Below are 26,244 nucleotides of genomic sequence, written 5' to 3' on the forward strand. Positions count from 1 at the left end.
AAGTTTCAAATCCTGTCTCTGAGACACAGTAGACCTGTGACCAAGATTTAAAGTTACAGACAAACTGTTAATCTATGATGGTGGATGGAATTTCCACACTAGGAGTACCCAATACACACATGAAATGGATAATGTATGTGTGTGGATATGTACAAAAGTATAATGGGATTAATGTTGATTTTATTATGTTCCTTATACAATATTTTTGTGGATTTACTAAGAATAGTAATCAGAGATGAAAGGAAAATATTTTTAAGTGAATCACAGGACTCCTTTGTTGGGATTAAGATTATTTTTTAAACTTTCTCCAAAACTGTAACTTTAATCAAGAACTAAAACAGTTTAAGAAGACTGTTTTAAGAAAACAGTATAATTTGAGCCAGTGAGTACATAATGCTGCTTTTTATAGTTATCATCGTAATGAAGTTTTAAATAGTAATATTTTTTCATTTTTTCAAGATTTCACCTTACTGGAATGTTTAAATTAGCCCTCTGGTTTTTCGTTTAAATATATTCATATTAATTAATATTACATTTATTCCATTTTTGGTAGCCATTCTAATTCAAGTGAGTCTTTAATAACCAGATTATAATGTATTTTCAGAATCAGTTATTTTAGATAATCTAAATAGCTGCTTCATGAATAGTGAATGAAAATATCTTGTTAAGGCATTTTCCTCATTTTGTTTTTGCACTTGCTCTTTTCTGCCCTTTCTAGATACTTTATTCCTATGGCTTTCTTTCCTTGTATTTAGTATTGCAGGTGGAGCCACCTCTGCTTAGCTTTCCTGTACATCTGTCTGGTGCAGCATTGACTAATGCCTTCTTCTAGTGACAGTTAGTGATCACATTCCATTGGCAGTTATTGAGGCACTGGCTTATTCTGAGAAGAATACAAATTGATTTCATCATGGTCTTGCTTTATGTTCACAGCTGAAAACACAATTAAATGAAACACTTACAAAACTCAAAATGGAACAAAACGAAAGACAGAAAGTAGCTGGTGACCTGCATAAGGTAACATAGCTCTGTGTATTGAAGGTTAATTTTCATTGACGTTTAAATCCTAAACAAGCTTTAAGTAAGCTCCTCAGTTTTGAATTCTCCTTGGCTGTGCAATTTTAAGTCTGTGTTTTATGCTGTGGTTTGTTTTTCAATGATCTTTCCTACGAACATTTATTTTGCTACAAATTTCAAAGCAGTTAAATCAGTTACTGTTCAGGGTACTTAAAAGTTTTTCTGTAACAGACCTTTTTTAGGCTGCCCAATACTTAATCTAATGCATCCATATAATTTTTTTTCTGTATATAGGTCCTTGTTTATAAAGCATATTCTGTTTGCGATATTTACCTCAAGTATAGAACTAGAAGATATGTATGCAGATGGTGTATATCAGCAATGTATTTCTATTCATTATTTCTGTATAGAATTAAATTTCATTTGAGTAATTTAGTCTGACATGTAGAGAAATCTTACTTTTAAAACCAAGTTACATTTATCTTGGCTTAACAGTTGCTGCTTTATATGTAACACATTAGAATATGTTCATATTAGTTTTCATTAACACTTGAGCTACAGTGGTATTCATGAAATAGATGCTTGATTGCCTTTCATAGTTGCGGGTAAATTTTAAGGGAAACTTTTGCTAGCATTACACTCAGAAATAATTTCATAAGATTGGTGAGTGAAAGGTTTTTTTTTAATGATATATAAGCTTAAGGGCATTGTATTTAAATCTTTTAAGTATCTTAAAACACAATTTCATAAAGCTTTTCTTTAATACTTTGCTTTTCTCTGAACAAACCTAAATAAATGCCTGTCTTGATATCTTTTCATCAAAGCCTCTTGATTCCATTAAGTTGACTTTAAGTTATTATTGATATAAGTAAAATCAGTTAATGTTTTTCAGAGGAAGTATCATTGAAGACAGGAATATTTGTCTACACCCTGATTTTATGTTGAGCTCACATTTTGTCAAAAATGCTGTTTATCCTTTAGTAGTTGCTAACTTGTCTCTTGTAATTTTTTTTATAGGCTCAGCAGTCATTGGATCTTATTCAGTCAAAAATAGCAAAGGGTGCTGGAGACACCAGTATTATTGAAAATAGTGATGTTTCTTCAGAAGTGGTGTGTATTTTCTTCAAGCCCCTTTCTTTAGGGACTAATTGCATTATAATCTCTGGGAATGATGTTTACTTCAAAAACCCAACTGTGACTGGAAAAAATCCTCTGGAAAAATAATCTGTTACCAACAATTATGTTGAACTCAAATTCACTTTCTTATTAGAAAGTAATTCCATCTTTTACATTTCTTACCCTTGAATTGCAGCTATTAGATAACTTCTGCTTTTGATATTTTTGTTTCTTTTTTAAAAAATTGATATAGTGCTGCGGTTGAGGGTACTAACTTAGAGAATTTGAAATACAGCACTACTCAACCCTTACCTGGTTGGTGAAGTAGAGGGACAGAAGTACCCGAGAAGGGAAAGAGCAGGTTCATATTGGGAGCTGCTGTTTTGCTTTATTTTGTTTTAGTTCCTGAAGTTACCTCAGTCTTGGTTTGGTTGGGACTGTGCATTAGACAGTATGAAAGGCTGCTCTGGTTTTCTCTCAGTCCCTCCATCCACCTGCATTTTTCATGTGTACCCATGAAAGCTTTTATAGTTGTAAGTATCTAGGTTACTACTGATGGACCAGGGCAATACTTCCTTTAAGTAAAGTGATACAGCATCAGACCTTCTCATTATTTCTTTACTAGGGTTAGTATTTTTTGTTTAACAACTGTTCTTCCCATCACAATTTCTCCATCCAAATGAAGTTGTAATATATCATAATGAAGCAATTTTTAACGTCTAGTTAAATAATTAAAATAGAATTCTATTTTTTGGTTATGTTATCCTGAAGACATTGACACTCTCATCTGTTGTTGTGAAAAGCAAACAGCAAATTAATGAATAAGAGTTAAGTTTTATATTTTGAAGGGTCATGTGGTGTGTGTGGTGAAAAGAGTACTGGAATTTTGTCATTGAGAGACCTGTATTCTGATCTTAATTCTGCCACTGAATAGCTGTGTGAACCATGGGCAAGTAACCCCTGGGTTTAAGTTTCCCTCATTTACAAAATGAAGACTTTTGAACTTAATAATCTGTCCTTGTAATCTCTCCTAACTTTTTTTTTCATCTGAATGTGTTGGAAGCTTCATGAACATGTAAGTTCATGTTAAGATATTTGGTCATTTTGATTTAAAAGTTGGGTTGCAGGTTTCAGAAGTGTAAACAAAACTAGGGAAATAGGAACTATTTTCTTTGTGGTTTAAATGGAAAGCCTGAAAAGAAGCTCTAATCCATTAATCCAAAGTACTGGGCTTGCCAAAGAGTTTTTTCTTTTTTTTTTTTTTTCTTTTTTTAATTTATTTTTTATTTTTAGTTTACAACACTCAGTTCCACAAGTTTTTGAGTTCCAAATTCTTCCCCCTCCTTCCCCTCCCCCTTCCCTGCCAAAATGGTATGTAATCTGATATAGGTTCTATATATACCTTCACATTAAACTTATTTTCACAGTAGTCAAGTTGTAAAGAAGAACTATAACCAATAGCGTAAACCATGAGAAAGAAGAAACAAAACAAAAAAGAAGAGAGAGAACAAATAGTTTGCTTCAGTCTGCATTCAGACTCTGTAATTCTTTCCCTGGAGGTGGATAGCTTTTACCATCATGAGTCTTTTGGAGCTGTCTTAGAACCTTGCATTGCTGAGAAGAGCCAAGTCTATCAAAGTTAGTCCTTACAGATACCGTGTGTCTGTAATTGTGTATAATGTTCTCCTGGTTCTGCTCCCCTCAGTCAGCATAAGTTCGTTTAAGTCATTCCAGGTTGTAATGAAGTCCTTTTGCTCCTCATTTCTTATAGCACAATAGTATTCCATTCCATTCCATTCATATACCACAGTTTGTTTAGCCGTTCCGCCATTGATGGGCATCCGTTTGGTTTCCAATTCTTTGCCACCACTAAAAGAGCTGCCTTAAATAGTTTTGTATATATCAGTCCTTTTCCCACTTGTATGATCTCTTTGGGATACAGCCCTAGAAGTGGTATTGCCCTTTCGGCATAGTTAAAAATTGCTCTCCAGAATGGTTGGATCAGTTCACAACTCCATCAACAATACAGTAGCGTTCCAGTTTTCCCACATCTTCTCCAGCATTTATCACTTTCCTGTTTCGTCATGTTACAGAGCTTTTTTTAATGCCCGTTGTAATATAGTCAGATGAAGTCTGAAAATCCCCTTATTCCCAACCAACATTCTTAATTGTGATTTTTGGAAGGGGTTTGGACTTCCCTTTTAATGTTTAGTCTAGCACAGTACTTTGCATATAGTAGATTCTTAATAAATTGTTGAATGAGTAAGTGGTTTGTATTGGTAGCTAGTTTGTTAATCTTGGTTTTGGACAGTCTGACTTGATAACGACTCAAATGCATTTCCTAGAATGCTATGTCATCAGCACAGTCTGTAATGTAATGACCATCTTGGCCCCACAGAACATATCAGCTTGTGATACTTGGGTTTAAATGTATTTAAATTAAATAGATGAATTTAATATATTCTGTGCAAAATGAGACTATACTAGGAAATATGCTGACTTGGTTAACAGAGAAATGAAAAAGCTGAATTACAAGTTTGAGTAGTTTTAAGATATTCCTCAGAGTGGGTGGGTTGTTTATTTTATGGATAGGTCATCATTCTTTAAAAGCTTTGCCCATTCCAAAGACCAAATCTGAAACTTTTTCGTGGGAATCCCAAACGTTCTTCTTTCCATTTCACTTCTCCTGTACCAAAAATATGCTGCTTTCTATCATTTTTAAGTGCACTGGAAGTGCTGCAGCATTATAGGAGCTGTTTTCTGCCCTTAAACAACACTTCTTTTGAGTTCTTTAGATATCTTGAGAATTTGGGAAGTGATTGCAAGAGAATTGATTTGTCAACTTGTTCAGCATATTCTTCAACTCTTAGTAGTATTGTAACTCAAATTTTAAATAAACTACAAGCCAGTATTTAATCAAATGTGAAATATACTATTGTAGAGGGAAGGAGAATGGTAAGAACCATGTCTTCATTCCCAAGAAATTTCAAATGTGTGACACGGGTTCTAGGAAATCCTTCTTTTCTCTCCTCCTCCTTTTTGCTGTGGAATGATATAGCAATATTTGCTTCTCTCTAGTGGATATCTTACCTAGACAGTAAATTTTGTCCATATATCCTTAGACATTCTGTTATCCATTTTAAACTTGTCCTTCATTTAAGAGCAACACAGGATAGAAATATAGTAGGTGAGAGGAAGTGTGATGTCAAGTATACATGCTGGCCTTGGAGTCAGGAAGATCTGGGTTCAGGTCATATCCCTGACCCACGTGGCAAGTTGCTTAAACTCTCAGTGCCCCAGCAAACTTTAAGGCTCTTGAGGTGTATAGAACATTTGCCAGATAATCATTGGTAGAGGGAGTTTTATCCCTTAAACTTCCCTTCACTGATTAAAAATTACAAGTATGGACTTTAAAAAAAATTAATAAATGGAACTGTTGTTAGAATGAACCAACCCAGACTCCTCCCATCTTCATCTCTCATCTCCCATTCTTTTAAATCCTGGAACATTTTTCTGTGCTTTCTTTGCAACATTCTGCTTCTGGTGTGTGCTTTACCCCAGTGGCAAAACGCCCCTCAGAAGTAATCCTGCTCCTTTAGACCACTCTGGGCATAGGTGGTATAGGTGATACACTGTGCTCTGCTCTGGTGAGATGCTTTTGGAATATGTTCTGGGTACTACAGTCTGCAAAGTTAGCTTAGAGAAGTTAGAGGTCAGCTAGAAGAGGGTAACCCGAATGGTGAAGGGCTCTGCATCCTTGTCAGAGAAGAATTGGTTGAAGGAAAATTTAATCTGGGGAAGAGAAGAGAGAGACTTGATAGATGTGTTAAGGTATTTGAAGGGCTGTCACATGGAAGGATTGTTTGTTCTGCTTAGCCCCAGAGAGCAAAACCAGAAGCAATAGGTAGAAGTTGCAAAGAGACAAATTTAGGTTTCATGTCAGGAAAAATGTCTTAACAAGTAGAGGTATCTATTAGTGGAAAGGCAGCCTGAAGAGGTGGTAGGTTCCCCTCTCAATCCAGGCTCCAGGCAGAGGCTGGATGAGTACTTGTTAAATATATTAGAGCAGGAATTCCTCTCTAGTATGAATTGCAGCTAGGAGGCGAAGTGGAGAGAGTGCCAGGCCTGGAGTCAGGAAGACTCATCCTCCTCGGTTCACATCTGGCCTCAAGACACTTACTAGCTGGAGGACCTGGGGCAAGTCCCTTAACTCTGTTTGCCTCAGTTTTTTCATCAGTAAAATGAGCTGGAGAAGGAAATGGCAAATCACTCCAGTATCTTTGCTGGGAAAACCCCAAGGGAGTCATAGGGGAGTCAGACGCAACTGAAATATATGGTAAATTTTAAATGATGTAATATTGTATACAAAATGAAGCTGTTGAATCACCGTTTAAAAAGCAAATCAAAGCAAGTGCCCTACTATTCATAGGGATTGATTTGCTTGCTTCCCCCTTGCTTTGATCAAACACTTTTATGTTGTGCTTTAGTGATAAGGTTTCTGTGCCTTTCTACCTTATCACCGTCCTTTGAAACATAACTTGTATTTTCCATGCAGATGATTCTCATGATTTTTTTTTAGCTGACTCATAATATGTTAAAGATAAAATTGCTATAAATTATTTCTGGTATTGTTTGGAAATTGTTTTGCTTCAAATTATAAAAAAAGTGGTTTTTTTTTTTTTTGCCTTTGAATCCTTTGTTTTAGGAGCATTCTGAGAAAGAGACAATATCTGTAAGTCTGAACCAGACTGTGACACAGTTACAGCAGCTACTCCAGGCAGTAAACCAACAGCTCACAAAGGAATGAGAAGACTTTCAGATAGTAAGTAAGAAATGAATGAAGAATGCTAAACAATTTATTGGCAGGTGCTGCATGACAGTGATTTTAATATAAGTGAGCATTCTTTAAAATTAGACAGGATTTATCACAGCAGCACTTTTAGAACTATTCAACTTGGTGTCATCAAAATAAGTGTGGATATGGCATCTGATGACTTCCAGTTCTCTGAGGGAAATAATCTTATGAACAGATTTTCTTGCCTTTAGTATTGCCTGAGGGCTTACGGCTTGACAAAAAACACCTGGAATTCTTAGTTACAACTTAATTTTGTATCGCTGCAATTCTTTGTCTACTTTGAGCTAAGTTTGCCTTTTAAGAAAAAAAAAGGTTTTATTAATTTCCATGATTGCTGAAGCTTTGCAGTGTTTCTGTTAGTTTTTTCTAACCTTGATGTTTGGTAATGCTACATGATTCTAAAATAACGTTAGGGAATTATTCTGTGCTGGTGACATAAGATACTTGGTACAATTTTGTAGTTATCTAACCTTGATTTTAAAAAATTGATATTCACACCAATCTTTAATATTTTCATTTAAAATTTTAAAAAAAATTTTAGAATTTAAAAATTTTTTTTAAAACTTTGAAATTTTGCTAAGTATTTAACAATTTTAGCTATCTGTAGGATACTCCAAGAGAACTATTTCTCTTTGATTTATGAAAATAGAGGCTTTTAGTTAAAGTTAAGCCTATTGTTAAATGAGTAGCAGCATGATATTTTCTTAAATTGCTACTGTGCCTTGGTAAGTTGATTTGTTTTGGTGTTTTGGGAGAGATACATGTTCTTTTTGGCTTGAGGGATTCAGGTAACTGTAGGTAAAACTAATCATCTCCAAGTGAGTGCTATGCACCAAGTTTTCTGTACACTTGTATGTACTAGGCTTTTAGGATGGTTCTCCAGAGACCCTGAAAGGTATGTGCGTCCCAGAAATGCCATGACATCTATGGTCTACTAGTCATAAGTCTTCTAAAGTATGACCAACCTCTTTCTGCCTATCTTAAAGTTCCCGTATTTTTGAAATCGAAGAGTTAGCCTTGTTAAAAACTTAAGGATGCAGGGTAAGATTTCCTCTTTTTTTTTAATGTTTATTTGTTTTTGTTTACTGTTGTTAAGCTTATGATGATGTTTTTAAAACTTAAAAGATAGGCTCAGTGTTACTTCAAACATAGTTAAAATACCCGTTACTATACCCAAGTAAGCTGTGAACATATAGTATATTCAACAGTTTTTTTTTTGAATTCATCTCCTTTCTTTGTTTTGAATGTATATATTTCTTTTCTTTTGCAGAGTGACGTCACTGGGAAACTTAAACTGTTCATTTGAGGATAGCAGAAGGCATTGTATTATATTTTGCCAAATTAAAGCCTTATTTATGTTTTCACCCTTTCTACTTTGTCAGAAACACTGAACAGAGTTTTGTCTTTTCTAATCCTTGTTAGACTACTGATTTAAAGAGAGAAATAAAAACCTCAACTCTGTAGACACCTTCAGAGTTTAGTTTTATAATAAAAACTGTTTGGATAATTAGACCTTTACATTCCTGAAGACAAACGTAATCTTTTATCTTATTTTGCTCAATAAAGTTTCAAAAGATTACAAGGCTCTAAAATGCTAACATTTTAATACTGATGTTGTACACACTGTTTTACTTAACATTTTGGGGAGTAACAGCCTCTGACTTCAACCTCAAGTAAACACTTTTTTGTTGTTGCTCATGTTGTCAGTTTTTGTACTGGTGTCAGCAAATAAAGGGATGCTTATTATTCAAACATGACTTTTGTTTCTCTTTTGTTCAAATAATTTTATCATTTTTAACTCTTACGATGTGTATCTACATGTAGTCTAAGGGCAAAAGGATTTGTTGAAATAATCATTCAAAGGGAGAGCTACCGAATTTCCTATTACTGCTTTCCCTTCTATCACGCTGCTCCCTTCCCTATCCTGCTTCCCTCTGCCATCCAAAAAATTATGTCATGTAGGATTACTCCAGTTTTTACTCATCTGCTCTTGAGAGTGGCTTTCTTGCCTATGCTTTCATTTAGGGATAGCGCTGTTCATGTGTAGTGCCTCATTTCCCCTGGCTAGCCAAGCCCTATTATTAGGGAGAGGAAGAGAGTGAAGGAATTTGATAAGTGTTTTTACTAGTGCAAAGCAGTGTGGATACAAACAGAAAAATACGACAGCCCCTGTTTTCAAGAAGCTTATATTTCATTGGGGATCAATGTAAAGAGGTGGTTTTAGCTGCAAGTCAAAAAGAAAGGCTAGTGGTCTTTAGAATGTAGTGGCAAAGCAGAAGGTAAAGCATCTTTAATGGTGTTTCCATAGAGAAACACCATATCCATTTCTGATGTCAAACCATTTGACCATATCAAGGATATTGGCAAGAACTTTCTCTTCTGAGTCTTTAGTAGCTAAGGAGGAAAGGCTGTAGCATCTGCAGAAGCAGTTGCCAGTTTGCAACTTCACAAGGGTTCTTTCTCTCTATGATAGCTATGGGAGTTAAGATGGAAGCAGGGCCAGTGGTCTAGGGGGACACTGGTATCCCCAGGGCTCTTGAGTTCCAGATCCAGAGAGATGGTGGTTGTGGGTGGTGGCAATGGTTTGACTTACCTACTGCTTCAGCTAGACTGGCTTAACTTGACTCATTTGGAATATAAGGGAAGGGGAATGTCGCCACTTCACCTAACACCTCTCACTTTAGTCAAAATGGTGGAACCCAACCCTAGCAGATCTGGGATTGCACACAACCCCTGTGAACCCTCTGCCCCCATCTCCTCATCTCCACTGACTATAAAAAGTATATTTTACATTTATTCGGTCTGAATAAATGGGTACGTCCCCTGAACAGAGTAAGGGGAGTACAAGGACTTGGATGGAAGCCAGCCCTTTTATTGACTCCCACTTCAAATCTCCAGCCAGGTTCTTCATTGGCCAGATGCAGCCCCCTGACTCGCTACATCATGCCCTCCTCAAATTGCATGAGTACAAGCCTCTGACCTTTCACTCGACCAGAAGCCTGGTCTCTGCTAGATCACAGTTGATTAGAACTAGATCTAATCAGTCACCTGACTTACATTCTACTAAAGCTGGGGGGAGGTGGAAACAAAACTGCTCCTACCATTTCTCACAGTTTCCCCCCTCTTTTATTCAAATTTTTTTGTTTCTACATCTTTAATTCTCCCTTACTCCTTTTCTAAATTTTTCTCCTTAACCATCACCCCTTTAAGTAAATATGGGAAGGTTTGATCGACGCATTGACAAATCAAAGGAGGCAGTCCCCTTTATAAATACAGACAGTAATATAATTGTCCCTTTAAGATTCAAAAAGTCTCTTCCCATACAGCTGTCTGGCAGGGAACATCATCAATGAAGTCCTCTGATCCTTGGTATTTGTTCCAGCCATCTCCAGCACAGCATCTCAGCATCTTCTTGTCTTCTTATAGAAATCAGCTTTTTGTCCATTCTCCTACCAAAGTTAGCTTAGCACAATTTTAAGTTACCATTTCTAATCCTTATACCCTGATCATTTTTTTTTTACAAATTCAAAATTGGAACCTTGACCAATTGTCATGTTTAAGAAATTCACATCACAACCCAGTTTCTTGTACTTTACATTAACCCATTATTAATTTCCTCACCAGGAGGATGATATTTCACTGAGGAATTAATAACAGGGCCCAGTACATACATAAATACATAAGATAATTAATTTTTAACACAGTACGTATAAAATCTTAACATTTTAGCCATGTTTCTTTGATGGCATTTACAAAATAAACCACAAGCCATTCTTGTTTTAACATTACTAATTGTAACAAAACTTTAGACAGACATGATATTAACCAAATAACAAAATATTCTCACAAGCCCTTAACCTAATTGCCTCCATACCATTACCAAGAATTAAAGGACCTTAACTTATACGGAAGCATGTACAAAAACACTAGTACCAGTTCTATAGCAACCTAAGATGTTCCATAATCAATTATTTTAATAAATTTGTTACTATACTTAGAAAACCTTCTGATTATAGAAATTTGCCACTATGAGATTAGGGACGTAATTTATAGTAAGGGAACATTTCCCCGACTTCATGTCAACTCCAGGCAGAAGTTGTGTCAAACTGCAAACTGCATTGAGCCAGGCTTAAAGTCTGCCAGGTTTCAATTAAGGAATCAAGTCAAAAGGATTTCACCTCAGCACATGTGAAATAGTTGCCCTCTTAACTTTACCATGAAATCATACCTGCAGTTCATGCTTGCCCCCCACAGGGCTGCTGGCATCATGGATCAGTGGCTCAGGCAGGCTTTCTTGATCTTCACACCTGGAGTTAGACTCAGAAACAGTCAGTTAATGGTCCCATTAGGTCTTTGAATAGCAAGTTCCAATAATCAGTTTAAGATGTGACTATAATCTCACGTTGCTTAAGGAACATCTCCAAAGCGAGCCCTAAATAGCTTGCATCCATTTCCAACCTTGTTCATAAAATCTTCTCATTAAGATCATAAGACACATTTGTGTCAGTTTCCCAGGCTTTTCTATTCTCCTCTAACTATGCCTTATCTGAAAGAATGAGATATACTTTACAAATTGAACCATATAAATATGATAGGTTCAAACACTAACTTTATCTTTAGGTTTTAATTTAGACCATGGAATGAATTCAGATCCAAACAACCACATTTAACTTTTCCCATCAATGCAAAAGTATTTTACAACTTATCTCTCTTTAAGAAACTTACATTGAAATTCTTTTCCCCAAACTGAAAATGTCTCTGATTTAATTCCAGTAATTAATTACACCATTTGTATTAATACCCAATTGCTCTTATATCTCTTTGAAACATTAAGGACCTTATTCCATATAGATACAAAGTAACTTTAAATCCTAGCCTTAGTCTCTGGGATTATGATTCAACATTACATTTGTATCTTTATTTCACAAACTTCTTTTTCCCTTTGTCTAATTATTCCCACTAATATTTAGAAAGAATGTTACCTTTCATATGACTATACAAGAGTACCAACTTACCCAATTATTTGACTAAAAACAGTAAGATTTCACATACTCGTATTAATCAAATTTTCCATTTTCCCCCATAAAACCTTCCAGGTCTTTAGGTACCACAACTTCACAATAGTAACAGATTCTGACAAATAACCTTTCCTTTTATAACTAACTACTTATTTTTGATTACAGAGACCTGCCATAAAAAAAGCATCATATCTACCTGCTCTCTGTCTCAAGTAACTAATGGCATCTCCCCCAGAGGATGGGTTCTTTTACATCAGATGGCAAGTTTCACTAATCAAAACTTTACCAGGACCCACATGTCAAATTCTAATCTTATCCTAAAAACCAATTACTAGAAATCGGTCCTGCTGACTTTAAAAAGCCAGATTTGGAGGTTGACTGGTTTCTGACCCCTGCTCTTCTCTCTGTCAGTAAAACTTAAATCTCATTAACTGCTGCCCTTCCCTGCTCCTTCCCTTCTGCCAGGTTGAAAAAGGTCCTAAGTGGCAGTTATAAAAAATATGTCCTTCAAAAAGTAGGTGTTCCTAAGGGATGCCAATTGATGGGCCTACATTCTGGGAGGGGAGCTATATTAAAATGAGTTCTGGGGTAGACCTAGGTCACTGGATCCTGATCAGAGACATCAATTTCCAGCCCCACTCGACAAAAGGGGGCATTAACATTTGCCCAGACCCGTTTGGGTATCTCTGTGAGACACACTCAGCTTGTGCATATTTATCATACCCTTTTTAAAAGATCAATTCATATATAACAAAAACCAGATTAAAATTGCTTTTATAATTTACATAGATTTGAAGTTGGCCCCCTGACCCTCACTGGTCAGCTTTCACCAAACCCCACTTTAGGCATTCCAATTCCTGACTCCAATTCTTCGGAGTTTTTACAAAAAAAGTTTGAATTAACAAAAAGCCTAAGGAATTTGAAGGAGGTGTGGCCACTTCCCTTCCAAGAAAAGGCTTTGGACTCTTTAGAGCACATGGGTTTGCTGCTCCCTCACCCCCTCTCGTCTTCATACACACCAATTCTTTATTCCAAGTTAAAACATTTTTAGTTTCCCTCTGCCATCCAAAAAATTATGTCATGTAGGACTACTCCAGTTTTTACTCATCTGCTGTTGAGAGTGGCTTTCTTGCCTATGTTCTCATTTAGGGATAGCGCCATTTGTCTGCCTCAGCATGGGAGGGTGATCCCTTTTAGTTACTAAAGAGAGTGGACTAGGAGTCCAGGATTATCAACAAAGATCTCATCCCTAGGTGAATTACTTTGGGCCTGGCAGCCCTTTGAGGTACTTAGAGGCCTTTCTAAGAACAAAGGAGCTAGCCCTTTTAGATATGCTAATTTTCAGGGGGCTAGCTTAATTTCCTGCCACTAGTATATGGCTTCAAATCATAATTTTATATAATCTCTGTGGAAGCAAAATCCAATCATACCTTATGCAGGCAAAGATTCTTTTATAATTATACAAATCAATATCCTTACTATAGTCAAAACCCATATTCAACAAGACCTTTCATTACTAACTAATCAGCCTTATTTTCCAATCAGGCTACAGTTTCTTTTAGCTTCAGCCCCTGATTGACACACCCAGTCTTCTAGCATGGGGTGGGGGAGGGAGTGGCTAAGAGCACATGGACCCAGAGCCACGTGGACTTAGCTGTGGTTTCACCCCCACCCAAATCCCTTACCTCCACCTTCTGTCTCTCTTTCTTTCCCAATCTTTACTCAAATATTCTACCCTTCATATTCTCACTCCAATTTCAATCTTTTTCTTTCCTAATCTTGACCCAAACTACCTCAAACATTTCGAATAAATGAAAAAAAATATTATACTCACCAAGCTTCTTCTCTAGCTGCTTTTACCTTAAAACTTAAAGTTAAATGTCTAACAATTTAATCACATTCTAAACAAACCACTGAACCCCTAAAGTGATCAGCCGATTATCATACAGAAGATCCCCTTTATTTCTGCTGTTTTAAAACACTTTGCTTGATGTCAGATACATTGAGTTAATGGAAACATACAGATTTTTTTTAACCTTTAGCACCTAATTAAACCTTAATTCAGAGTCTTCCGCTTTCTTCTCCCTATCAGCCCTCTCTTCCTCTGGGCTGCTTTGGCTCTGATTCCTTATCAATTCTGAAAGCTGCTGGCTTTTTGCAAATTTTCACAATTCAATTTCTAGGTAGAAAACTTGACCAGTGTTGGAACCAAAAAGAATCTTAATCTCCCACTAAAAGCTTAAAAAAAGGGAGTTCTTTCCCAATCTTAAAACCTGAAGTTAAGTTAAATGACTAACAATTTGCATACTAAAGGAGCTTATCTCAGTCCCCCCAAACTCAGTTTTCTTTCTCCACAGCCTTCTAGAGGTCTGTTTTTTTTTTTTGCTAATTAATTCCTTTTAACCTCTCTGTTGCTAGAATTAAAAACTTCTACAGGAACATAAAACATAAAACTTTCCTTAAACATGCAGCCAAGACATTACACAAGACATTGCACATGAACAATTTAGAATTTGAATTCAGACCTATCCCAAGCATTAAATTAAAAATAAAATATTTCATGCTTCATATCTCTGAATCATCTCGAGGCCATGTGTTCCCAGCACACACGAACCTCCTTTCCATGAAGCAGTGAAAGGTTTTGAAATGCAAATCAATCTACCTCTCCCTAAGAGAGAATTTTTACCACCCACAAACTTCCAAATCCGTTTCCTGGGTCAACCTACTGTTGTCCCCGTTTGCCAGCATTTTTCTTCACAGGCTATTCAGAAAAATGCTAGGAGAAATCCATTCTCCCCTACCTTGGTCAAATATTCTGAAAGTTCTTTTCCCCGTTCCAAGCAAATCTTATTTCTCAGCCTGGAAAGAACCCAGACATTACAAAGCAGTACTTTAGATCCTGAATCATTCCTACCTTGCTCAGGCACCTGACTTATGTTGTCTGTGGCCATTTTCCTTCACTTTCCCCCTTTATTCATGTTCCTGGGCTCCTGAGAATTCCAGAAAAGTACTCGCAGGAAGTTAGCAGTCTGAAGAAGGGAAATTTTCACCTGAGGATACTAGGACCCACTGGAAATCAGTGGGAGCTCCTTTCCACTCTCTGGGGGAAAAAAATTCCTTTCTTCTGAAGCTATTTTTATCCCGGATGAGCCCCCAAATTATTGTTATAAAAATACTCACATTATCTAAGAATAAACAATACTCATTGGGAAGCCAGGAACGTTTTAATTATATTTTACATTTATCCAGTCTGAATAAATGGGTACACCCCCTGAACAGAGTAAGGGGAGTACAAGGACTCAGACAGATGCCAGTCCTTTTATTGACTCCCACTTCCAATCTCCTGCCAGGCTCTTCATTGACCAGATGCAACCGCCTGACTGCCTACATCATGGCCTCCTCAAATACCTCATTTAAGCATGAGTACAAGCCTCTGACCTTTCACTCGACCAGAAGCCTGGTCTCTGCTAGATCACAGTTGATTAGAACTAGTTGTAATCAGTCACCTGACTTAGATTCTGCTAAAGCTGGGGGGAGGGGGGAGAGAGGGATACTTTCAACTCTGTGGAAACAAAACTGCTCCCACCATTTCTCACATCACCATCTCACAACTCAAACAGGAAATGTATAGAAGAGATAGAGCAATTTCAGTTATTTCCATGGTTTAGGACATCAAGACTCCAAATGAGGCAAAACCCAAAGAACTAACAGAAAGCTAATAATTCCTAACCCCTAGTACTTGGCACTGTTCCCTACCACTACTATGCTCTGGTGGCAGGGCTGCACAATCTGACTCAGGCTTGTAAAATAATTCTTTATAGCTGTTCCCTCCTAGTACCTCCCAAATCCAAAATGCATAAGGTCACTCAGGCTAGGACAGCATTGTGGCTATACTTTGGGCCATAACAGAGCTCAGCCAAAGAACTGAAGATCAGAGAGAATTGGAGCACAATGTATGTGTGGCTTTGTAGCACTCCACTAAGCCTGAGGGAAAGAGACTAGCATCTAGCTAGGGTCAGTTCTGTTCTCACCTCTCAGCTTCCCAAGTCACTTGGGGCAGAGCCCTAAGGCTAGTGGGAAAGCTGGGACAACTTTGAGGTTCATTTCCTAGTGAAACCACACTCAGGAGAATGAGTCAGAAAGTGGGTATGGACACTAAGAGGGAAAAAAGACTAAAGTTGCCAGAAATCTTAGGAAGAAAACTCGAAGACATTGGGCATAAGCAGATAAACCAAAAAGGAAAAACTATAACAAATGGGAATATGGCCTCTAGATCAGGTGAAAAAGTCTAAACATCTAAATACTGCAACACAAAGGAAAATGAATGAACACCTGATAAGACAGAGGACCCTGTGGATTCCTAAGACTAAGAAGGAATAGAACCACTATGGAATGTTTCTTAGTTGTTTAAATGAGAAAGAATTGCTAAAGCAGAATTTATGGCCTGCATAGCAGAGATAATTTGTAGAAAAACTTGAATCTGTGTTGGCAAGTCTCATCAAAGAGACAAAATAGAGTGTGGGAATAGAAATAAAAGACAATCTGGAAGAACAGAAGCAAAAAACAGTAACGTTTTTTTAAAAAAGCAATTTTTCATACAAGCAAAACATTTATCTCAAAGACAGGACGCATAGGGACAATTTAAGGATTACAGGTTTCCCTAAACATACACACAAAATCCTGAACATTGTAATGGAAGAGAGAATACTAGAAAATTGCCCAAAACTTCTGAACACAGAAAACAGAGTGCCAGTCTTAAGAATACATAGGGAAAAAAGTCACTAAGCTGCAACTCTAAGACACATAGTGGAATTGAACAACTCCATTGACAAATTCTGCAAATGACCAGGAGAAAGACCTTTCAAATGTAAAGGAAAGAAAATTCAAATAACAAAGACTTGAACTTATGGGAGGAATGGAATGCTGCATCCTGAGGAGCAAAGGTGTGCAAGATGCAACTCCAGGTGATCTGCCTGGCAAACCTAGCCACTAATGAGAAAAGGTGAACATTTAATCAAAGAAGTATTCAAAACATTTCTAGAAAGAAAACTAGACCTGAAAGAATTGTTTCTTAAGCGCCCTCGACAACAGAAACAAAAGAAAGGTAAACAAGGACAACAAGAAAATAATAGACTTTTAAAAGATTTCTTTCTAAATGCACTAGGAGAGGAGGATGAAAGCAGAAGTCAAATAGAAGTAATGGTGGGGAGATAGGCCCGATACAGTGATAGACTAAACCTCATGATGTCCCACCTACGGATGAATCCGCGGTTTTTGTGGGACTAAATTACAGAATGGGAGAGTATATAAAAGGAGAGAGGGGAGAAAGAAAATGGAGGGGAATATATCATGTACTTTATCAAGTCAAAGGCTAGCAATTAAGGGAAAATAATATGGGGTGTGTGTGTGTGTGGGGGGGGTGGGCATCGACCCATCTGTTGCAGCAAGCACCCTAGCACACCCAGGATGGCTTGCTAGCATGGGTTCCTTAATCTGCTTTTAAAGGAAAGCAACTTTAAAGGGGTCAACAAGCTTCTTTAATTACATTCACTAGTTCAAGGGAAAAGTCAGCCCGCTGAACATCAGAGAAAATACAAGCAGAGAAATTAGCATAAAGTCCAACAGACAGGGCTCTTAACTGCTTGAATCAAAGCAATATTGCTATTCACTTTACATACATCACTGGATTGAGAGAGCCTTTACATCTGAGTAGTCGAGGGGTCTGAGGACAAAGACCATCTTTTGCCTCTTTTTTGCATCCCCAGCACTCAGTACAGTGCCTGGCACATAGTAAGTGCTTAATAAATGTTTATTGTCTGCCTTGCTGGTACAACAGTACTTTAGCACTAATAAAGAATAGAAGAATTCATAAGGTAGGGTTTAATGGCCTGCTTTTTGGCAAAATTTTGAATATGATTACATTGTTCCAAGAATGTTGTATTAGAAGAGGTTAATGCTCTAAGTTTCGGGGAGGGGAGTGCTTAGAAATATAATCAGAATGTTTTCCTGGTCTTTGAAAAGTGTTCTTTGTGCTCCTGAGGTCCTGCCACAACTTGGATCATTCTTCCCTTAGTACCACATGCTAAGGCCTGAGTGGAAGCAGCTATCTTTTATTAGGGCTTCTCCAAGTGACAACTGAACATGACTGGGAGAGAAGGGAGGAAAGGCGGGCTGAGAATAAATCCAGTTGTAGGATCAGTAGGTAGGTGAAAGATGGGAGAAGAAAGAAGGGATGCTTTGAGGGAAGTTGAATAAGTAGTAGGTAAATTTGAAAGGAAAGGGAGAAGGTAAATAAGTCTGGAAGCAAGCACAGTGACTATAGAATCTAAAATCCCTTATCATTCTCTTTCCACAAAGTGTAATGTGGGACAGTTGACTTATAGGGCTATTTTTTGGAGCATGCATGTTTGTTCCCTGCCTAATTCAAGTTCGCTGTAAGGAAACTTGAGGAAAATCCCTTTCTGGCCATGTGTGACTGAGGGACTTATAATTAGAAATGATGAAGAGTCTAGGGACTTGCATAAGGAGACATTAAGAGTTCCCTAACTGGCTGCTATGATGGAACTCAGGAGCTATGCAAAAGGGACATTTGGTTTTTTACTTTCCTCTCAATTTCCTGGCAGTGAATGAGACAGAACTGTTCTGAGTGGCTTCCTAGAGCTGAGAGGGGAAGGTATGGTTGAACCCATTATCAAACCTGGCTATTGTACTGACCAAGTCAACAGTTACCTCTGTCTCTTTGTGTTTGGTCTTCCTTGATGATAAGTGAATGAGTATCTTGGGGTAGAAATATCCTGGAGATCTTATGAGTCTCCCCCTGGGGGGAGCAGTATCTCTGGTACTTCTTTCCATTGTGAGAAGGTCCTGCTCACTGAAATGGCTCTTTGAGCCCAGGGGCCAATTAGGGGATTCTTCTTTATCACTCAGGGCAAACCCCATTAATCACACATGGCCAGAAATGGATTTCTCCTCTCTCCCTCAAGGTCTTACTTGGTAGACTTGACCTAGGCAAGAAATATCCGTGCATACTTTTAGAAATTGCCCCTTTAGGTCAGTTTATCCTTGTATTATATGAGAGATGCTAGATTTAAAGTGTGATTGACGTTTTAAAAAAAGCTACAGGGGAACGAATCCAGAAAGAGCCTGATTCTATTCTTCATGACTCAGGTCAATTTGTTATGCTGCTTTGATTATTCTTTTAAACATATAGATTCACAGCTGCAAATTTTAGTCCTCTTTTTCTGTTGTTTTGTACATGGAAATAAGTGTCTTATTAGAGGTTTCTTAAGTTCAGAATAATAATAAAAAAGAACCAAAAACCATTTGTTTAGAAGCTGCAGACTTTGTAGTCTGTAACATTTTAAACTTAGGCATTAAACCAGAAATAGCAATCTTAATTAATTCTGAAAATCCTAGGTTGTGTCATTAAGAGTTCTTGAGACTGCAGTGGCCTGAGAAACTCTACTTGCAGATTGCTTGTAGAAAAATAAATGAATGAAATGAATAAATGAATGTGACCATTCCATTGTTGATTGGCTCTAATTATTAGTTAAGTATTTTCTTATGAAATCAAGCTTCCTGTGACTTCTCTTCATCGGTGCTAGTTCTGCTTTCTAGAGCTCCATAATTAATAAATCTGATCCCTCTTGTAAATGACAGGCTTTCAAAGATTTGAAAACAGCATTTGAATAAACTCAAGTTTTCTCATCTTTAGATAAGACCTTTCTTAGTTCTTTCAGGGTGGAAAGAGCACTTACTTTAGAGTCCAAGGGGTTTGAGGCCTAGTTTTGCCACTGATGACTACCTGTGTGACATTGAGTAAGTAACTTTAATTTCTCTGAACCTCAGTTTATTAATATGCAAAGTGGTGATAATATTACTTGTGCTACTTACCTCACAGGGTTGTTGTGGGGATCGAGTGAGATAATTCATATGATATTATATAAACATAAGCTGTTATTTCTCTCTCAATACTTTGGATCTTACTCCCCATTCTATTTTGCAGCTAGATGACACAGACCTGAATTCAAATCTGACCTCAGAAACTTACTAGCTGTATGACCCTGGACAAGTCACTTAGCTCCTGCCTCCCTCAGTTCCTTAACTATAAAATGGGCATCATAACAGGACCTACCTCCCTGGGTAGTTGTGAAGATCAAATGAGCTAGTCTTTGTAATGTGCTTTGCAAACCTTAAAGTGCTATAAAAATGCTTGCAAATATGTGCTCATCATCACCCATTATGATGATAATGATGTAATGATCATCATCATAATGACTCACTTTCCTCACAGTAGTTCTGTAAGGTAGGTATTGAAATAGTGTCAGTGAGATTCAAATAGACTGGTCAATGATAAGTCCATTATCTCAAGTACCAATTAAAACTACTTTAGGAGATAGAGTCAAGTAGGCTGGGCAATAAAATACTTAAACTGACTGGGGTCCCTCTGCCCCAGGCACATGGGCTGAACAATGGAATAATGATGGGCCTAGAGGGGCTCGAAACTCTGAATTAGCCTGTGTTGGTAATTAAGGTGTTCCTGTTTTCTCTTTTGGAGCACTTAGGTAATCAAGTGCCTTTGATGGGTCTGGCCTTTGTTTCTTTGATTAAATCTGGCAGTCTTGGATGACCTGCTTAAGAAACAAGAAAGCCTAGTTCACACAGGTTTGAGTCACATGGTTGTGATGCCCTTTGACCCTGAACAGGGTATATAAACTCAGAGGTTAGTGGTTTGTTTGGGGCTCTCACTCATTGGAAGAGTATTATGTGATTTGACCAGATGAGACTCTAGGCAGCCTTTGTTAAGGAGCCAGCCCCACCCCCACCCCCCGGCTTGAAAACCCAGATGTTGGTGCTTCCATGGTAACTATGTACTGAGATGTTGGACAGAAAGCTAGATGCATGTTTACTGGTTTGTGTTATTCGATCTGTTAATATCTTCTGTTTGTATTTGCTCTGAAGTTCAGGGTGCTGGCTTTTTCCCCAAACTAAGTGAATAATGTATGTATGTTTGATTAAAGTGAGATTGTTAACCCCTTAAAGTTGCCTTCCTTAGAAAAGCAGATCAAAGAACCTGTGCTGGCAGCCTTTCTGTGTGCTGGTGTTATTAGCCTTACATAGCCACACTAGCAGCAAGCCACATTGTTATTATATAACCCTGCCCCCTTGCCTATGTATCCTTGATTACCTCACCTTCCTGTCTACAATTACCTCATCTCCTTGCCCACCGAAGCCCACCAAAGGTTTTCCTGTATAGGAATCTCTAGCTTCTCCTGGCTATTGGGTGTTTCCCTTAAGCGGCTGCCCCTGCCTCAGCAGCATCTCCCTTGGTGATGGGGGCTACCTTCTTTGCTGGGGGGGTGGGGCTGTCTCTCTTAAGGAGCTAACCTCCCCTGCTTAAGCTGGTGTCTCCCTTAAGGGGTAGTGACCCCCCTTTAAAGGGTAGCCTGCATGGTGACTGTGTTATCTGGAATAAATGCCTTTGCTTGATTTGGAAACAGCCTGAGCAAATTCTTTTGAGATGACCCTGCCACACACACCTTCTGGGGTGCCCTGAATCTCAACAATACTATCTCTATTTTACAAGATGAAGAAACTGAAGCACAGAAAAAGTTAAGAGACTCGGCAACTTGCCCAAGGATAGAGTTAGTGTCAGAGTTGGGAATCAAACTCAGGTAACTTGCCTTTTGAGTCCAGAACTCTCTCTCCACTCTCTCTTCTACTAAAGAGTAGGTTCCTTGAGGTAAGGGAGGAGGAAAGAGCCAGAGGTGGAGCAGAGCTATGATTTCTACTGGGAGAGGGAATTCTGTTATAAGGTTTGCAAACTTGTCTATAACTAATAGGGTGTCCCCAAAGGCCTAGAGAGTTGTCTAGGACACTGAGGAACAACTGAGGTCATACAGTATATGTCAGAGGTAGGCTATTCTGGAAACCAAATTTTCTTGACTTTAAGGTTGGCCCTTTATTCACTATTACCACATAGTGCCCCTCTTACACTCTGATTTATGCACACTAGGCACTTAATAAGTGCTGAAAGTTTTGTTGAAGGGTTTTGAATTCTCTCATCATCCTGGTTAATAGACTTAGAGCTGGGAAAAACCCAGGGATGTGCTGGTAAATGTTTAACAATAAGCTTTCCAGGGGAAGAGGGAGATATACTCACAAAATACTTTTGAATTTAATCTGTTATTAACAATTTCTTAAGTCTAGACAACTAACAAAACAATAAATCAAGTGCTCACTTGCAGTATTTTCTGATTTCTGAGGTATAAATGGTTACAGTAAAATATTTAACCATTGGAATCTCCCAGCTGGCTCCAGTATATTCCTTGAAAGAACTTAGACAGATAAAGAAGCTGAGACCCAGAGAATATAAACAATTCACTCTGGTTTGAACAGATAATAAATGGCAGAGCTGGAATTAGGATCCAGCTCCTTCCAGCTGTATGGCCACACTAGGATCTGGAAATTTTGGAATGTCCCTCTTATTGTATAGCACCTAAAAGTGAACATGATTCACTAGATCAAATCTTACCAATAAAGAGGAGCTTCCTATCCTCTTTCTGGAAATGTTCCTTCCTCCCCCCTCTCCTCCTCCAGGTTTTCACAGAAACAAGAACCCCTCAAGAAGCACTAATTATAATAGAATGGATTTAAGCTAAATGTGAATAATATCTATTTGTGTAGTCAGCCAGTGAGAAAGGATTTTTAAAGGAGAGATAAGAATCCCTGTCTGTACAGATTTAAAAAAATAGAATACTTGCTTCTCGGTATAAGATAAAGTTTTGTTATAGTTTGACTTGGTGATATCACTGAGAAACAAGAAGCTTCATCCTGTTTTATCTTTAGGTCGAGACTAACTCTTTTGGGTTATTGTTGGGCTCAAATTAGATTACGTAAAAGAGCTCTGAATAGGATAAAGGGTCATGTCAAGGACCTGTGATTTTGTGATCATGGGAAACCTTCTACCAACACATATTACAGTAATTTATGGTTTAGGGTCTTAGAGTTACCTGTGACTCATATAGTTGTGGTCATACATCTAGTGTCAGAGATGGGATTGGAACACAGGTCTACCTGACTCCAAGTCTGGCACTGTATCCACTAGTCCATACTGGTATCATTATTATTATTACTATTTTTATCATTGCATACAAGTCTTACTTAAGTGTCTCATTGAGGCATGGAGAAGTGAAACTAGATTCAAGAAGACTTTGCCAGCAAAGAGCAGATACGTATAGAACCAAATAAAACAATCCTTCGCTTGACATTCCAAAAGTTCTTCGTAACCCTACCCCTTCCTGACTTTTCAGTCTTCTTACACCTTACTCATCACCACATACTCTGTGATTGAGTGACACTGGCTTTTTCTTGCACACAATACTCTATCTGTCTAATCTGTGCATTTTCACTGGCTGTCCCCCATACCTGGAATTCTCTCCCTTCTCATCATCATTTTTTGCCTTTCCTGGCTTCCTTCTAAGTCCCAACTAAAATCCTACCTCTACAAGGAGCCTTACCTGATCTCCCTTAATACTGCCTCTGTCTCTTATCTCCAATTTATTACATATATTCTATATTAAACATATATGTTATATATAGCACATGTTATATATTATATATTAAACACATATATTATTATATATAAATATACATACAATTTTATTTGCACATTCTCTTCCTCCTGCCCTCCTTGAGAGTGAGGACTGAGTTTTGTCTTTCTTTAGAAGCTTAGCACAGTGCCTGGCACATGGTAGATGCTTAATAAATGTTTATTGACTGGTAAGTTTTACCAAAATGAAAGGCTTTGAGCACTATCCTAGAGATAAATTGTGCCTGATGTTTGAGGATCAGTGTACCTAAGAGTCCCATTTCCAGGAGAATGGTCACTGGGTGATGAAATTTTGGTCCAGGGCTACCTCTTGAAAACAGAAACTTTTTTTTTTTCTTTCCATTCTAAGGATTGATTCTTGTGTTCATCGATATAGCCACTAGAGGGAGACAATTCCTATAAACGTTTTCTCTTAAAAAGCTACAGGAAATTTTTCTTTCAAAGGACAATGAGCAATTGTTATAGAAAACAAAGAGTCCTTTAGTGGGTGTTGTATGAATTCTGAAGGTTTTTTTTTCCACATTGATAATTTAAAACTTGTGTTTGGAATTGTTTATTGTCTTCCATATCAATATTTGAACTGATGCTTTTATTTAGTGTCTGTATGAAATTATCTGAGTAAAGCATGAACTTAGAGTCAAAAGACAGAATAGAAATTGTCTAATTCAACATCCAAAACCCATAAACGAAGGCTTTCTGTAGTATCGCCTTCACATTGCTAGCTTACTTTTATACTCTGAATATACCAAGTGAGAGGGAAACCAATTAAAATAAATGGAAACCAAAAAATAAAAGCCAAAACATAACCCCTCTCATTATTTTCCTGCTGGCTCTCTTTGATTTCCTCTATGCTTTGGCATCACATCTTTCCAACTGTTCTTAGAAGTATTTTCCATTTCATTTTATTAAATTTTCATAGCAACATAGAAGTATCATTCCCTAGCAGAGATTTCATCTTAGCGATTCAATTAAATCACCATTTATTGAGCTGAGGAGCTGTGTTAAAGGTAGGGCTGTGATTTCAAAGACGGTGAAACTGTCCCTGCCGTCAGGGAGCTTATCTTCTGAGGGATATAGCATATAGGCACAGATGAGCAAATACGATTTGAAGAGGAAAGGAGCCTAGAGTAGGAGGGATCTCGATACAGAGGTTTTGCTATACGCCTTTAGGTGAGTTGGCTGCATTCCACTTTTAGCATTTAGGTGGAATAGCGGATATAGTACTGGACATAGAGTCAGGAAGACCTGAGTTTAAATCCTGTGAGATACTTACTAGCTTTGCAACTTTGGGCAAGTCACTTAACTTCTCTGTTTCCTTGTTTGTAAAACGAGGATGATAATAGCACATACCTCCTAGGATGGTTCTGAGGATAAAATGAGATCATATTCGTAAAGCATTTCACAAATGTTAAAGTGCCGTATAAATGTTATTGTTGCTGAATGCTATTATTATTGTTACTATTATTAAAAGTTTGGCCCATAATACAAGGGAAAAGTTCTTTTTTTTTCTGGGAATAGTCATTGTACACATACACAAAGTTGTATAACTGTGATTAAAATACTAGAGGCACTCTCAAACAGGTGCTCATATTTGCCACTAGGCACTTCCATCCTAAAGGGACTTTGTTATTTGAAACCTGGAGACTTCTGCTTTACCCTTTATAGTCATAGAATGTTGCAGGCTCATGCAGCTATTTGGAATCCATAGTACCATGTTACCGAAGTGTGAGTCTCATTTGGAATACACATTGTGTGTAGCTAGGTAAATTAGCAGTACACAATTTATTTATGAAGTCTGGTTTTATCCAACTTAACATATGTTTGATTTGACTTTTTAGTTCTGTTATAAATGTGAGCTACTGTTGCATCCCTGGGCCAAAAAAGCCATTCCCTTAAACCTAAGAACTCTTGGATTCACTCTCCTTTTCTTAGACATTCAATCACAGTCAGCTCTATGTAGCACCATGCCCCGGTGGGTGGTCCTCTGAAGAATTTCCCCATGCTGCTGTGTACAAAGAGGGAGATATGACTCCTGGATAACTGAGAGATGGATGTGTATGTGTGTGTGTGTGTGTGTGTGAGAGAGAGAGAGAGAGAGAGAGGGAGAGAGAGAGTGAGACAGTGAGTGGGTGAGAGAGAGAGAGAGAGAGTGAGAGTGTGAGAGAGAGAGAGAGGTGGGAGAGAGAGAGAGAGAGAGAGAGGAGGGAGAGAGAGAGAGAGAGAGAGGAGGGGGGTTAGGGATGAAGGGAGAGGGAGAGGAAAAGAAGGAAAGAGGAAAAAGAAAGGCGTAGAGAGAGGGGAGGGAAGAAAAAAAGGGGGAAGAAAGAGAGGGGTCGGGAAAGATAGGAAGGAGGACAATGATGATGATGACATGGTGTGATAAGACAGAAGCCAGCATATGAAGGGCAGATGGGAGACCTCTTTGAAGGAGCAGGCATGTGAGGAAAGCCAGAGCCCTCTGCAATTCCTTTTATTTCCAGGGCCATATCCCTACAGACTGACTCCCAACTAAAATCTCATCTTCTAAAGGAAATCTTCCCTAACCCCCCTTAATACCAGTACCTTCTTTCTTTTAGTTATTTCCTATTTGTCCTACATATAGCTCACTTTGTACATATTTGTTTGTA

The 26,244-nt window shown here is 37.8% G+C and overlaps 1 protein-coding gene across 8 annotated transcripts in view; it reads left to right on the forward strand.

Moving 5' to 3' along the window:
- Positions 1 to 8,745, forward strand: part of KTN1 (kinectin 1) — a 157,577-nt gene extending 148,832 nt beyond the window's left edge. For all 8 annotated transcript variants that reach the window (XM_036734462.1, XM_036734464.1, XM_036734463.1 and 5 more), the window contains 4 exons: positions 934 to 1,017; positions 2,035 to 2,127; positions 6,839 to 6,955; positions 8,259 to 8,745. In XM_036734462.1, coding sequence (XP_036590357.1) covers positions 934 to 1,017; positions 2,035 to 2,127; positions 6,839 to 6,940 — 279 coding nt within the window. In that variant the 3' untranslated portion in view covers positions 6,941 to 6,955; positions 8,259 to 8,745. The remainder of the gene's footprint in view (positions 1 to 933; positions 1,018 to 2,034; positions 2,128 to 6,838; positions 6,956 to 8,258) is intronic.
- The last annotated feature ends 17,499 nt before the right edge of the window (positions 8,746 to 26,244 follow it).

The sequence above is a fragment of the Trichosurus vulpecula genome, chromosome 8 (genome assembly GCF_011100635.1).
Source record: "Trichosurus vulpecula isolate mTriVul1 chromosome 8, mTriVul1.pri, whole genome shotgun sequence".
NCBI lineage: Eukaryota > Metazoa > Chordata > Mammalia > Diprotodontia > Phalangeridae > Trichosurus > Trichosurus vulpecula.